Source organism: Portunus trituberculatus, chromosome 5 (assembly GCF_017591435.1).
Source record: "Portunus trituberculatus isolate SZX2019 chromosome 5, ASM1759143v1, whole genome shotgun sequence".
Lineage (NCBI taxonomy): Eukaryota > Metazoa > Arthropoda > Malacostraca > Decapoda > Portunidae > Portunus > Portunus trituberculatus.
Genome location: NC_059259.1, coordinates 4,077,206 through 4,091,928, shown reverse-complemented (window position 1 = coordinate 4,091,928; position 14,723 = coordinate 4,077,206). Strand labels below are relative to the sequence as shown.

General features: G+C 45.3%; 1 protein-coding gene across 2 annotated transcripts in view; it reads left to right on the top strand.

Moving 5' to 3' along the window:
- The window catches only part of LOC123515748 (serine/arginine repetitive matrix protein 1-like), a 16,687-nt gene extending 2,885 nt beyond the window's left edge, over nucleotides 1-13,802 (top strand). For both annotated transcript variants that reach the window (XM_045274615.1, XM_045274607.1), the window contains exons 2-7: nucleotides 5,739-7,483; nucleotides 9,171-9,333; nucleotides 9,940-10,099; nucleotides 10,617-10,758; nucleotides 11,316-11,464; nucleotides 11,968-13,802. In XM_045274615.1, the coding sequence (XP_045130550.1) occupies nucleotides 5,761-7,483; nucleotides 9,171-9,333; nucleotides 9,940-10,099; nucleotides 10,617-10,758; nucleotides 11,316-11,464; nucleotides 11,968-12,096 (2,466 nt within the window). In that variant the 5' untranslated portion in view covers nucleotides 5,739-5,760 and the 3' untranslated portion in view covers nucleotides 12,097-13,802. The remainder of the gene's footprint in view (nucleotides 1-5,738; nucleotides 7,484-9,170; nucleotides 9,334-9,939; nucleotides 10,100-10,616; nucleotides 10,759-11,315; nucleotides 11,465-11,967) is intronic.
- The last annotated feature ends 921 nt before the right edge of the window (nucleotides 13,803-14,723 follow it).

Below are 14,723 nucleotides of genomic sequence, written 5' to 3'. Positions count from 1 at the left end.
ACCTCCAACTTTAACCTGCATCACCTGCCTGGATTATTGAGCCCCGCACACCTGCCGCTCCCCGCGACCAGGCCACGCTGACCAGGCCACCAGGCCACGCGGCCACCAGGCCACAGGGCCACACACCCACCCTTGAAGGACCATATACCATAACCAGTCTACAACAGTACACTGACCTGGCCAGTGCCATGCTAACCTGGCCACAGTGCCATGCTGACCTCGCCACAGTGCCATGCTGACCTGGCCACAGTGCCACGCTAACCTGGCCACAGTGCCATGCTAACCTGGCCACAGTGCCACGCTAACCTGACCACAGTGCCATGCTGACCTGGCCACAGTGCCACACTGACCTGGCCACAGTGCCACACTGACCTGGCTACAGTACCATGCTGACCTGGCCCTTGCCATGCTGACCTGGCCACAGTGCCATGCTGACCCAGCCACAGTGCCCTGCTGACCTGGCCAGTGCCATGCTGACCTGGCCAGTGCCATGCTGACCTGGCCACAGTGCCATGCAAAAAGTGTCACCAGCACAGGTGCCCAGTAGTACTGGTTACACCAATGGTAATACTGTACTGGTAACAAGCACAGGTTACCACTTCTAGTGATCAGTTCAGTCACTAGTCATCAGATGTCACAAGTAGTCACCAGTCATCAGATGACACAAATAGTCACCAGACACCATATGTCACTAGTACTAGGTCACCTGTGCTGGATCACCAGGATCATCTGGTGTCACCAGTACTGGTCACCAATGCAGTGTTACCTGTACAGAGTCACCAGTACAGTGTCACCAGTATAGTTCCACCAGTACTGATCACCAATATAATGTTATTAGTACTAGTCACTAGTACAGTGTCACCAATACTGGTCAAAAATAGTGTCATTAGTACTGGTCAACAATGCAATGACACCAGTACTGGTCACCGATACTGTGTCATCAGTACTGGTCACCAATATAATGTCACTAGTACAGTGTCACCAGTACTGTTAAAAAAATACAGTGTCATCAGTACCAATAACCATTATGTCACTAATGCTGGTAAAAAATAGTGTCATCAATACTGGTCACCAATACAGTGTCAATAGTACAGTGTCACCAATACAATGTCACTAGTACAGTTTCACCAGTACTGGCCACCAATACCCTGTCACTAGTACTGGTCAAAAATAGTATCAGTATTGGTCACCAATACAATGTTATCAGTACTGGTCACCAATATAGTGTCACTAGTATAGTCACCAATAATCAACAGTTTTGGTTGCCACATAACATCACAGTGCAATTTCATGCAATAAATCGGAGATGTGACATTCCTTCACCATACAAACATACTTTTTTTTTTTTTTTTTTTTTTTTTTTTTTTGTGTGTGTGTGGTAGGAAGATTGTGTCTTTAGGGCAGCAACACCACCACCACCACCACCATGCAACACAGAAACCTTCCCCTACAAGCAACACCTTTAAATAATATCAAATCAATACCAGATACATGTGTGTGGTGATGCTTCCCTCTGTCCTACACAAATATGCCTACATACTATACACCTACAACACCTTACTTCCTGCAACTCACACTTACATACACACATACACATACTTTCTACCCTCCACTCAATGATAATATTAGTTTTTACTCTCTTCATTCTCATGATCATTATCTTCATACCTTTACTCATTCACTCACTTATTTTTTTTATCTCGTGTGTGTGTGTGTGTGTGTGTGTGTGTGTGTGTGTGTGTGTGTGTATTTACCTAATTGTATTTACCTAATTGTAACATACGGGAAAAGAGCTATGCTCGTGTTGTCCCGTCTCCATATCTATTAATGTCCAGCTTTTTCTTAAAATCATGAATATTCCTTGCGTTGACCACTTCCACGTCTAAACTATTCCATGCTTCCACCCTTCTATGAGGGAAGCTATATTTTTTCACATCTCTCCTATAAGTGGCCATTTTAGTTTTTTCCCATGCCCTCTCGACATTCTTCCATTCCACATACACAGATCTTCCCTATCCATTTTTCCATGCCAATCATCACTCTGTATATTGCTATCAGGTCTCCCTTTCTTCTGTTTTCCAGGGTTGGAAGTTGCATTCTTTTCAGTCTGTCTTCATAAGTCAAATCTCTTAAGTCAGGCACCATTTTGTTGCAGCCCTCTGTACTTTCTCTAGTTTCCTTATGTGTTTCTTTAAGTTCGAGCCCACTGTATTGTTGCATATTCAAGCCTCGGTCTTATCATTGCAGTAATTATTTTCTTCATCATTTCTTCATCTAAATATACGAACGCCACTCTTATGTTCCTCAATAAGTTCAATACTTCTCCAATTATTTTGTTTATATGTCTCTCTGGCGATAGGTCATTGGTAATTGTCACCCCAAGGTCTTTTTCTTCATGACTGGTTTTATGTCTTCATTTCCTATCTTGTACATACTCCTGATTCTTCTTTCACTCTTGCCAAACTCTATTTTCTTGCATTTTGTCGTGTTGAACTCCATTTGCCATGTACAGCTCCATTTCCATATTCTGTCCAAGTCTTCCTGGAGTAGTTCGCAATCTTTGTCACATCTCACTTTTCTTAACAATTTTGCATCGCCTGCAAATAGGCTCACATAACTGGACACCCCATCCACCATGTCATTTATGTAGACCGCGAACATTACTGGTGCCAACACTGATCCCTGTGGAACTCCACTCTCCACCAATCCCCATTCTGATGGTCTGTCCTTAATTATTGTTCTCATTTCTCTTCCTACCAAAAGTCTTCCATCCATTTTAGTAAACTGCCATGCACTCCTCCTACCATTTCAAGTTTCCAGATCAGTCTCTGGTGTGGTACCTTATCAAAGGCCTTTTTTAAATCCAGATATATTCCATCAGCCCAACCATCTCTTTCCTGTATTACATCTATCACCCTCGAATAGTAACATATCAGGTTTGTCGTGCATGAACGCCCTTTTCTAAAACCAAATTGACACTCACAAAGTATGTCATTTTTCTCCAAGAAGTCTGTCCATCTATTCTTCACCACCCTCTCACACATCTTAGCTACCACACTTGTAAGTGACACTGGTCTATAGTTCAATGGGTCTCTCTTGTTACCTGATTTATAGATTGGGACAATGTTAGCTCTTTTCCAGTCTTGGGGCACTACACCTTCCCTTAATGAGGCATCAATTACTTCACAAACTTTTTCTGCCAATTGCTCCCTGCATTCTCTTAAAATCCATCCTGATACCCCATCAGGTCCCACAGCTTTTCTCACTTCTAAACTCCCCATCATGTTCTTGATCTCCTCCACAGTTACTTGAAACTCCTTCATAATCCCTTTCTGTTCCATTACCAGTGGTTTGTCAAAAGCAGTCTCCTTTGTGAATACCTTCCGAAAGCATCCATTCATAGCCTCTGCCATTTCCTGGGATCTTCACTGCATACTCCATTTACTTCTAAACTTTCAATACTTTCTCTATTTTTGATGTTGTTGTTCACATGTCTGTAAAAAGCCTTGGTTGGTCTTTACATTTATCAATTATATCCTTTTCTTGTTTCTTTCTTTCTTCTCTTCTAATCAACACATATTCATTTCTTGCTCTTTTGTAACTTTCCCACTGCTTAATCCGTCTTTTCCTTCTCCACCTCTTCCATGCATCCTCTTTTCTTGTTCTAGCCTTTTCACATCTATCGTTAAACCAGTCCTGCTTTCCAACTTCTCTATGTTGTCTTATTGGTACAAATTTTTCTCACCTTCTTTGTATATTTTTATAAATTCCTTCCACTTTTCATTTGCTCCTTAGCACTCTTGAATTTCATCCAATTTGTCTCTTGAAAGAATTTCTTTAGGTTTCCAAAATCTGTCTTGGCATAATTCCATCTTCCCACTTTATATTCTTCATTTCTTCTAGATTTCTCTTCGTCTATCACCTTGAACTCCAAAACTGCATGATCACTCTTTGCTAAAGGGCACTCCACCCTCATCTCCTCAATGACCATTGGCTCTGTACTAAAGACCAAGTCCAGTCTTGACGATGCTCCCTCTCCTCCAAACCTAGTATCTTCTTTGACCCACTGAGTTAACACATTTTCCATTGCCAGTGTCAATAGTGTATTTCCCCATGTTGTCTCTGATCCTTCCATTGACCAGTCCTCCCAACACACCTCTTTACAATTAAAATCTCCCATCATTATAGTTCGTTCACAGCCACCCAACATTTCTTCCAGACATGTTCCTGTATCACTTATCATTTCTTCATATTCCTGTACTGACCATGCATTTGTCTTAGGTGGTACGTACACCACTATGTAGTGCCTCTTTTTTCCTTCATTAGTTTCTGCTCTGATCTTTAGCACTTCTGCCTTTCCCATACCTTTTTCACTTGATCCACCTTTATATCTTTTTAACCAGCAACATCACTCCTCCTCCCATCTTACCTACTCTATTTCTTTTCCAAACATTATATTTCCTTCTCCAACCATCATCAGGTCTTCTCCTCTCTCAGTTTTGTTTCAGTAAGACCCACAATATCTGGGTTCTTGTCCTCAAGTAATCGTTGAGTTCTAAAATCCCGATATCACTCCATTTATGTTGGAATACATTACATTTCGCTCATATGTAAGTTTCTTTAGTCCTTTCTTGCTGTACTTTTCTGGGTTATGAACCACTTCCTCAGTCTCATATCCAAGATTCTCCAGAAAACTCTTTCTTCTCCTCTTCTGTCCTCTCTTCATTTTTTTCAAAGCCTCCTTTCTCAACTCATTTAACATTTCTCTTCCTTTTCACCGAGATCTCTTCTCAACCAAATCTTCCTTGTTGTTTCCTGCTGGGCTAGCCTCCATGACTTCTCCACCAATTCATCTACATCCTTTTGTGACTTAAGTTTGATTCTTATTGGCCTCATACCTTCTCTTGTGAACTTTCCAATTCTATGGAAGTCCTCTATTTCTTGTACTAGGTCTTTTCCTCCTCCTGCACCACATTAATGATATTATTTATCACCTTTTTATGTTTTCTCTCTCTCCATTTTACTCGGTGTCTTATCCTCCTCCACACCAAATATCACCACACATCTCTTTTTGTCTACAGTTTCCCTCACCAATGTCTCATTTGACTTAATAACCTTCACCACTTTCTCAGCTATCTTCTCTTCTATGATCTGTTGATCTATAATTTCAGCAAGGCCCAAAGTTTTCTCCCCAGACTCTTTGATTTCCTTTTCCAGACTTGCAACTTTGTAATTTACCTCCTTTCTTTCCACTTCCTGACTTTTTTTCCATTCAGCCTGCTTCTCCATCACTTTTCCTAGAGATTCTCCACATTTTTCGCAATTCACTTTAATTAATGTGTGTGTGTGTGTGTGTGTGTGTGTGTGTGTGTGTGTGTGTGTGTGTGTGTGTGTGTGTGTGTGTGTGTGTGTGTGTGTGTGTGTGTGTGTGTGTGTCACAGGATTTGAAGTTAAGAGTGGAGGAGCATTTCAAACACAGAACAGAGGGAGTGAACATGGGGTGACTTGCACAGCTTGTGAGCATACATACACACACACAGGACACACACAGGGGGTGTTGGAGCACTCCTGCAGCTGTCACCTTCACAACATTCAAGGGGTTGTGCTTGCAGTGCATTCTTGGAGTGAATGTGGTGTGGATTCCATTGCAGTGTAATGGAGGGTGGTGTGGGTGGTGTGGTGCAGTGTTGTGTCACATTGGCAGTGGTGGTGAGTGTTAATGACAAGTTGTGTCCCAGCATGGCGTGGTAGGGGCGTGGCATGCCGGGCCGCGCTGCCACGGCCACGGTGGTGGAGGACGGCCTGATGGGGCCACAGGATGAGGCCGACACGTATGGGTTCACGCCGCCCAGACCACCACCTGGCCCCCGCCGCTGGTCCAGCAGCCACAGCCTGCCAGCACCCTCCTCCCCACCCCCATCCCGCCCTACTGGTCACACCGCTCCCCGGCCCCAGACCTACCGCAACTTGAGGGGCATTCTGACCAAGGCTACCCCTGAGGATGGCCCTCGGCGTGGTGGTTCTGTCAGGGACTACCAGGACCCCGGCCCTCGTACCCCCAGAGACTATCAGGAGGGTCCCCGGTGGGCCAGTAGGACCTACCCTGAGGCCCCGCCCACCAGGGCCTCCCGGGACTACCACTATGACCACACTGGCCCCAGGGACTACCACAAGGCCTCCCGCAGTGCCAGGGACTACCAAGGGGTGGCCAGGGACACCAGGGTGCTGGACTCCCCCCGGGGCACCAAGGAGTACCTTGACACCACCAGGGAAGGGGTGGAGTACCCTTCAATCCCGCGGGACGGCAGCTTCAGCCCCTCCAAGGCAACCCGCAGCTACCAGGACTTGGCTCGCCCATCCGGGGAATACCAGAACGTGTCCCGCACCACCAGGGCCTACCAGGACACTGTCACCACCCCACGGGGCACCAAGGACCTGGAGGGCATCCCCAGGGCTGCCTCCAGGGACTACAGCAAGAACGTGCCGCGGCCTCGCTCCATCCGCACCCACCAGACCACCTTCAAGGATGCCCCCACCAGGGAGTACCAGGACCGGCCCCGCTCCTCCTCCACCAGGAGCTACCAGGATAACCATCGAGGCAGCACCAGGGACTCCTCCCGGGGCAGCACCAGGGAGTACCCAGACTCCAGCCGGGGCAGCAGCAGAGAGCACCACACAGCCCGCACCAATGGAGACTACCAGGACCTGACCCGCCCCGCCAGGGACCACAACTCACCCCGCTCCATCCCCAGGGACTACCAGGACCTGACCCGCCCTGCCATCAGAGACTGCCACGACACTACCAGGAGCACCAGGACCTACCAGGACACCAGCAGGGCCACCCGGGCCTACCAAGACCTCCCCCCCCACCTCCTCACCAGGGACCACCAGGGATCAGGCCGGGTCACCAAGGGGTACCAGACCATGCCCCGCTCCAGCAGGGAGTACCAGGACACCAGTACAAAGGCCACCAGGGACTACACGGACAGGGGCGGACGGGCGGCAAGCACCAGGGACACACTGCCGTCCTCTCGCCCCTTCAGGGACTACCAGGGCACCAGGGGCTCCAGGTCAGACTCCCTCCAGCCTCTCAAGGGAATGAAGGAGGAGAAGGAAGAGGAGGAAGATGTCATGGCTCACTGGGATTCAGAAAGAGGAGAGAAAGGAACAGCAGAGAGAGGAGAGAGAGGCAACTATAACTACCACAGACAAAGCTCTCCCTCCCCCAACGACACCCGCACCCTGCCCCTCCCCCTGCCACGCACCCCCGTCACCCCACACACACCCCACACCCCTCACCACTACTCAGGTCAGGACACCCGCCCCGCCGCCTCCCCATCCCCCTCCTCGCATCACCCCAACCAGTCATCACCGCCACTCCACAACCACCACAACACCTCCACCAGCTACCACCACATCCACAGTTACCAGGTGTCCAGTGGCAGCAGACAGGCACTCGTACGCCCCGTTCACTCCAACCAAGGTGAGGGTCTGTGTGTGTGTGTGTGTGTGTGTGTGTGTGTGTGTGTGTGTGTGTGTGTGTGTGTGTGTGTGTGTGTGTGTGTGTGTGTAATTCACTGTTTGAACTGCTGCAGTCTCTGACGAGACAGCCAGACGTTACCCTATGGAACGAGCTCAGAGCTCATTGTTTCCGATCTTCGGATAGGCCTGAGACCAGGCACACACTACACACCGAGACAACAAGGTCACAACTCCTCAATTTACATCCCGTACCTACTCACTGCTAGGTGAACAGGGACTACACGTGAAAGGAGACACACCCAAATATCTCCACCCGGCCGGGGAATCGAACCCCGGTCATCTGGCTTGTGAAGCCAGCGCTCTAACCACTGAGCTACCGGGCCACATGTGTGTGTGTGTGTGTGTGTGTGTGTGTGTGTGTGTGTGTGTGTGTGTGTGTGTGTGTTTGTCCATTTGTATATTTATCTGCCTGCTTCTGTGTTCAGTGATGTCTTTTCATGTTTTATCTTGGTGTGTGTGTGTGTGTGTGTGTGTGTGTGTGTGTGTGTGTGTGTGTGTGTGTGTGTGTGTGTGTGTGTGTGTGTGTGTGTGTGTGTGTGTGTGTGTGTGTGTGTAATTCACCTCGGTCGACTGCTGGTCACCCAGCCAGTCTTCCCCATTACGGAGCAAGCTCAGAGCTCATAGACCGATCTTGGTAGACTGAGACCACAACACACTCCACACACCGGAAAGCGAGGCCACAACCCTCCAGTTACATCCTGTACCTATTTACTGCTAGGTGAACAGGGCCACACATTAAGAGGCTTGCCCATTTGCCTTGCCGCCATCGGGACTCGAACCCGCCCTCTCGACAGAGTCGAAGCGCTAACCACTACACTACGTGTGTGTGTGTGTGTGTGTGTGTGTGTGTGTGTGTGTGTGTGTGTGTGTGTGTGTGTGTGTGTGTGTGTGTGTGTGTGTGTGTGTGTGTAAATAAGATTCAAATCAGTACACGCATGAATATTAATGCTGTACTCACCAATCTTCAGAGCCTGGCGATGGTGACGATGTGTCATTTCACGAGGCCAGGCAGGATAGAATATGATGGTTTGGTGGTGTGGTGATGTAACATAGTGGTGCTCAGTTCATTCACCAGGAGGGGCAAAAAGTGGTGTAGTGGTGGTGTGGTGTGGTGATGTATAACACTCTCTTCACCACATCTGTCAAGATAATAAAAGATAAACATTAGTGACTTGCAGTGAGTGTTTGTGTGTGTGTGTGTGTGTGTGTGTGTGTGTGTGTGTGTGTGTGTGTGTGTGTGGTGTGGTGTGGTGTGGTGTGGTGTGGTGTGGTGTGGTGTGGTGTGGTGGTGTGGTGTGGTGTGGTGTGTGTGTGTGCGTGTCACTAATTTCTATCTCTTTCTCTCTCTTGCAAACTATTCTACTTTGCCAAAATCAACATGAAATATTACCACATAAGCCAGCTCCTCTTTCTCTCTCTCTCTCTCTCTCTCTCTCTCTCTCTCTCTCTCTCTCTCTCTCTCTCTCTCTCTCTGTCACCCTGCTATCTCCTTGTCTTTCCTCTATCTCTTACTAGTCTCTGTGTCTGTCAAACACCCCACAACACCAATGCAACACACAAGTCACACACAACACTGTTAGCCAAACTAACATGAACCACCCACCTGCCTTCCTGCCTTCCCACCACAGGCCAACACAAATGCCGGGACTGCCTGGGGTGTGTCCCGTATGCCACCCTCATTGCCACTGTGATGTGCTGTGTGGGTGTGGGTGTGTTCTGTGGCACCATGCACAGGGGCACCACTCTCACCCTGCGCCTCTTTCGAGAAGTGTTCAACCTTCACATCTCATGGTACGTCAGGTCAGGTCAGGTCACACTGGCTCATGTTGGCTGGCTTGGCTGCAAGGGAAGAAAAGAGAGGTTAGATCAGACTGGGGTGGAATTCTGGTTTGAATAAGGAAAAAAGATGGGAGGATGAGGAGAAAGAAAGAGGAAGAGGAAGAGGAAGAGGTGGAGGAGTGCATTAATATAGCTATAAGATACAAACAGAAATGTAAATAAAAAATGGCAATATATATTCCCTCTTGCTTCCTCTCTCTCTTGCATGATTCTCTCCCACTTAGTAACATTCTCTCTCTCATGACAAATAATCACAACCAGAAATACATCTTTTTTTTTTTGTATTGTCTTAACATTTTCCTTATATTCTTTTCCTTTTCTACAAGAGAACACAACACAGGAAAACTTTTTACCTTTCTTTTCATTTTTTATTCCCTCTGGGTCAGCATTCCTCCTACATGATCATAAACAAATGAAGAGAACACAAGACTTAGATTAATATTCTCAAGCTAATACATTGTCTCTCTGTGTGTGTGTGTGTGTGTGTGTGTGTGTGTGTGTGTGTGTGTGTGTGTGTGTGTGTGTGTGTGTGTGTGTGTGTGTGTGTGTGTGTGACAGGATGGAGCCCGTACAGCTGTCGTTCATGATGGTGGGGGCCGGCATGGGTGGTCTGGGGCTATTGATACTCTTGGTGGGGTGTCTGTCCAGCGGTAATACTCTGCGCCGTGTCTACAGCTCGTGGAGGGCCAGACTTGGAGGAAAAATTACCTGTGCTCTGGTTAGTAATTGGTGTTGATTGATTCTGTCCTTAATTTCTCATCTTGTTTCTTAGGTTTTGTGTTCTCTCTTTCTCCTTCTTTTTCTTAGCTTCTCTCATGGTCGTCTCTCAAGAATCCAGCTTCTTTGTCTTTCTTTTTTATATTACATTCAAATATTGTGTTCTTTACTCAATGTGTCTTGTGTTGTATAAGATTCTATTTTGTCTTTGTTGTGTGTATCACTCAAAATGTCATTCTTCTCAGTTTTTCTTGTGTCCTCTCAAGAATCTTGCTTCTCTTTATTGCCACATTTCTTTTCTATCACAAAAAAATATATCTGCTTTGGTCATGATGCCAGCTTCTCTCTAACCTACAAACTTTTTTTTTCACATCATTCAAACCATCTCTCCTTTTCTCCATTTCTGTTATGTCAAGATCCTGCTTCTCTTGTGTCCCCATAAAAGTATAGTAGTGTCCCCTAGTCCTGCCTTTCTCTCTTCAATGCATGAATGAGTGAGAGCAGTGTTGTCCCCACAGCTGATGGGCGTGGCATACCTCCTCACGCTGGCCTGGCTGCTCATGTTTGCTGGCCTTGTTGCCATCACTGTCTTCTACACGCTGGCCTGGTTCCAGTGCATCCACGTGCCACACACTGAATGCATCGACTACAATCAATTCAGTGAGTGTGTGTGTGTGTGTGTGTGTGTGTGTGTGTGTGTGTGTGTGTGTGTGTGTGTGTGTGTGTGTGTGTGTGTGTGTGTGTGTGTGTGTGTAAGAAATAGAGAGTTTCTTGCTATTACCATCCTCTTCAAGGAAAATTAGAGATACAGGAAAGAAAACAGAACAAAGAGAAGGTACGAGAAGAAAAGACAAGATAAGAGAAGGAAGATGAGAGAAGGAAGAAGAAGAAAAGGTGAAATATTAAAGACAGGAATAAATAGACTCCTTCTTCAGGTGTTGAAGGAAATATTAAGAGAAAAAGACACAGAGAGAAGATAGGTAACATAATATTGGAATGTGAAGAAAGAGATGACAGAACAAAGAGAAAAATAAGAGTAAAAATTTGCCAGACACAAGTATCAGATATTGGCTAACCTAATTCACTAACCTAACTCATTCCAGCTCATAATTACAAACAACTAACCAACTCATTCCACCTCATAATTACAAACAACTAACCAACTCATTACACCTCATAATTACAAGCAGACACAACATTTGTTTGTCCCACTGCAGGGTTTTTGTTCCCCCGCACCACCATTGAGGAGGAGAAACGGGTGTGTTCCGGGGGCAAGAGGAAGCTGTTCTGTAAGGACTTTGTCAACAACGGAGAAATACTGTGTCTCTTGGCCACTGCCTCAGCCCTACTTGTCATTCTTTCCCTGGTAAGTGCCTCTCTCTCTCTCTCTCTCTCTCTCTCTCTCTCTCTCTCTCTCTCTATATATATATATATATATATATATATATATATATATATATATATATATATATATATATATATATATATATATATATATATGATTATCATATGCCCTATAAGCTTCAATGAGAAAACTCCAACCTAATAAAATATGAATAATGGAAATACAAAATGTGTGTGTGTGTGTGTGTGTGTGTGTGTGTGTGTGTGTGTGTGTGTGTGTGTGTGTGTGTGTGTGTGTGTGTGTGTGTGTGTGTGTGTGTGTGTGTGTGTGTGTGTGTGTGTGTGTGTGTGTGTGTGTGTGTGTGTGTGTGTGTGTTACTTAAATTAACTTCTCATTTTCATGTTTTTTACCTGAGAATTTCATGAATTTCTTACACCAGATTAGTATTTCCAGTACATAGTAAACAGTGTGTGAGTGAGTGAGTGTGTCTGTCACTTTGCATCACTGTGACTCACCTGCCACAGGTGCACTATCTGATGTGTCTTGCTGCAAACTACACCCACATCAAGGACCACGGCAAGCTGATGGAGCTGCAGGAGATGCAGTTCCTTCATGAGTCTGAGATGTCCACGCTGCCCAAGGACCGATTCTAGACCAGGGAGGCCACAGACATTGCCTGAGAAGACACACAGAGGTGCATGTCACACCAGGACAAGATAAGGACATGGTGTTACAAAATATGGACCAAAGATAAGGATAAGATATCAAACATGGAGTTATCAAATGTAGAGCAATGATGACAGCAAAGATAAGGACAGGGTACCATCAAGTCTAGACCAAACATAATACCAGTGATAAAGATGATATGAAGGGCATGGTATTACAACACTGTATCTAGACCAGAGATAACACACTATTACACAAGCATGGCGAGAGAGCAAAGTGTTACAGTTAACAAGCCTCTCCCTCTCTCTCACTGTGGAAAACATAACTATGTTGTCTTCAATTGTAATGTAACTTTTTTTTATGAATGAGAGACACTGGCCCAGGGTTACAAAGTGAAAGAAAAAGGCCCACTCAGGTACCAGTCCCCAAAGAGATAAGCCATTACTGTTGTTGTTGTTGTTGTTATTATTATTATTACTATTATTATATCATTATTACTATTATTACAAATATAAAAAGAAAGAATCAAATAGTAATAATGATGGTGTATGTAAAGATTTAAGTCTGTCACTTAAAGTTGCTTGAAAAATAGTTGTTTCCCATAGTGAGTGAGACATACATACATAAATACACACAGACATACATAGTACATACATACAGACAGACAGACAGACGTACATATATTTTTAAGTTTTACCGCAATTTACGTCTTGCCAAAATATATGAAATAAACATGCCACATGTGCAGTGTCCTTGTGTTCTGAAGTGAAGGTGGATGCACTGCTGACAAAATTTAAACAGAGAGTAACAAGATCAATTAAAAAGGGCCACTGATTGATTGATACATTGGCTCTGTTCTGTGCTGGTGGTGGTGCCCTAAAGCTCTGTGTGTGTGTGTGTGTGTGTGTGTGTGTGTGTGTGTGTGTGTGTGTGTGTGTGTGTGTGTGTGTGTGTGTGTGTGTGTGTTTTGAGTTGACGCTGACCTCTCATAATATATTTTTCTATTGTCCAGAGTGTTGTCTGCCTTTCAAAGCTTCATTCTGACCTGCATATCTTACTCATGAAAAGCTTGCTGTTTGTACAATATTCATGCATCAATTGTCTCTTTCACTGTTTGTTATCATTTTGTATACACCCCAATAATTATCACTATCGTCTTTTTCACAGAAGTATCTTTCGTTTTTACTTATTTGAATAATATTTTTACTCTCTCTCTCTCTCTCTCTCTCTCTCTCTCTCTCTCTCTATTCTCCCAATCTATTTCTCCCTTTATTTCTAGTAGTCTATCCTTCTATCTATTCATCTTTACTAGTTCTGTCTGTAGTAGTAATCATAGTAGTGTGCGTATCTCTGCATCAACTAATGAGTGTTTGCATTACACTGCATCACATTCCAGCCTGTCCAATACTTTGCCAGCCAACACCTCAGTGCACAACATTCCATGCCTCCCCAGTCTTGCCTCCATCCACACTGTGTCAACATAACCTTGCCAGTTCCTTACAACAATGCTGAGCTTCTGACGTGCCTCATAACCTAACCTAACACTGTACCACTAGCTGCACCTCATCTGTCTGGTCTTGCTTTTCTCTACCAGTATACTGTACCACACACACACACACACACACACACACACACACACACACACACACACACACACACACGCCCGGTAGCTCAGTGGTTAGAGCGCTGGCTTCACAAGCCAGAGGACCGAGGTTCGATTCCCCGGCCGGGTGCAGATATTTGGGTGTGTCTCCTTTCACGTGTAGCCCCTGTTCACCTAGCAGTGAGTAGGTACGGGATGTAAATCGAGGAGTTGTGACCTTGTTGTCCTGGTGTGTGGTGTGTGCCTAGTCTCAGGCCTATCTGAAGATCGGAAACAATGAGCTCTGAGCTCGTTCCGTAGGGTAACGTCTGGCTGTCTCGTCAGAGACTGCAGCAGATCAAACAGTGAAACACACACACACACAGCCTGTGATGGTAAGGGACAGTCTCATGGCCACACACACCCATCTCAATCAATTATTATACATATATTTCTGTCAGTGTAGACAATTTTGCTTCACTTTCTTATTAGATAAAGTTTTCTCGCAGCTAATTCCTTCCCAAACTGCCTTTTTTGTATACATACATACTTTGAATAATGTAAAATGTTCATATCTCTCTTTCTACATGTGTGTGATTCTGTGTATCTCTATCTGTAAAAACTGTATATGATTTTAATGTACTGCTGTGTGTGTGTATGTGTGTGTATGTGTGTATGTGTGTGTGTGTGTGTGTGTGTGTGTGTGTGTGTGTGTGTGTGTATTGAAGGCTAACAAGGACGTGGTTTTCCTGTGTGAACTTTGATGGTGATGGTGGTAGTGGTGATGATGATGGAGAGCAAGTAACAAGACAAGGCATCTCACTTTCACTTCAGAAGAGGGCAGTGTTGTGTTGGCCTAACACCGTTGTTGCAGTGGTCTAACACTGTTGTTACAAAGGCTATAATACTTGGTGCAGTATCTTTGTATAAAGCTTGTATGTACGCATGTATGGGATGTATAGTACACTTTTTAATGTATCTGTTAGTACACATGTGCTCCTGAAGGATGTATAGACATGTAAGTGTTTCCTG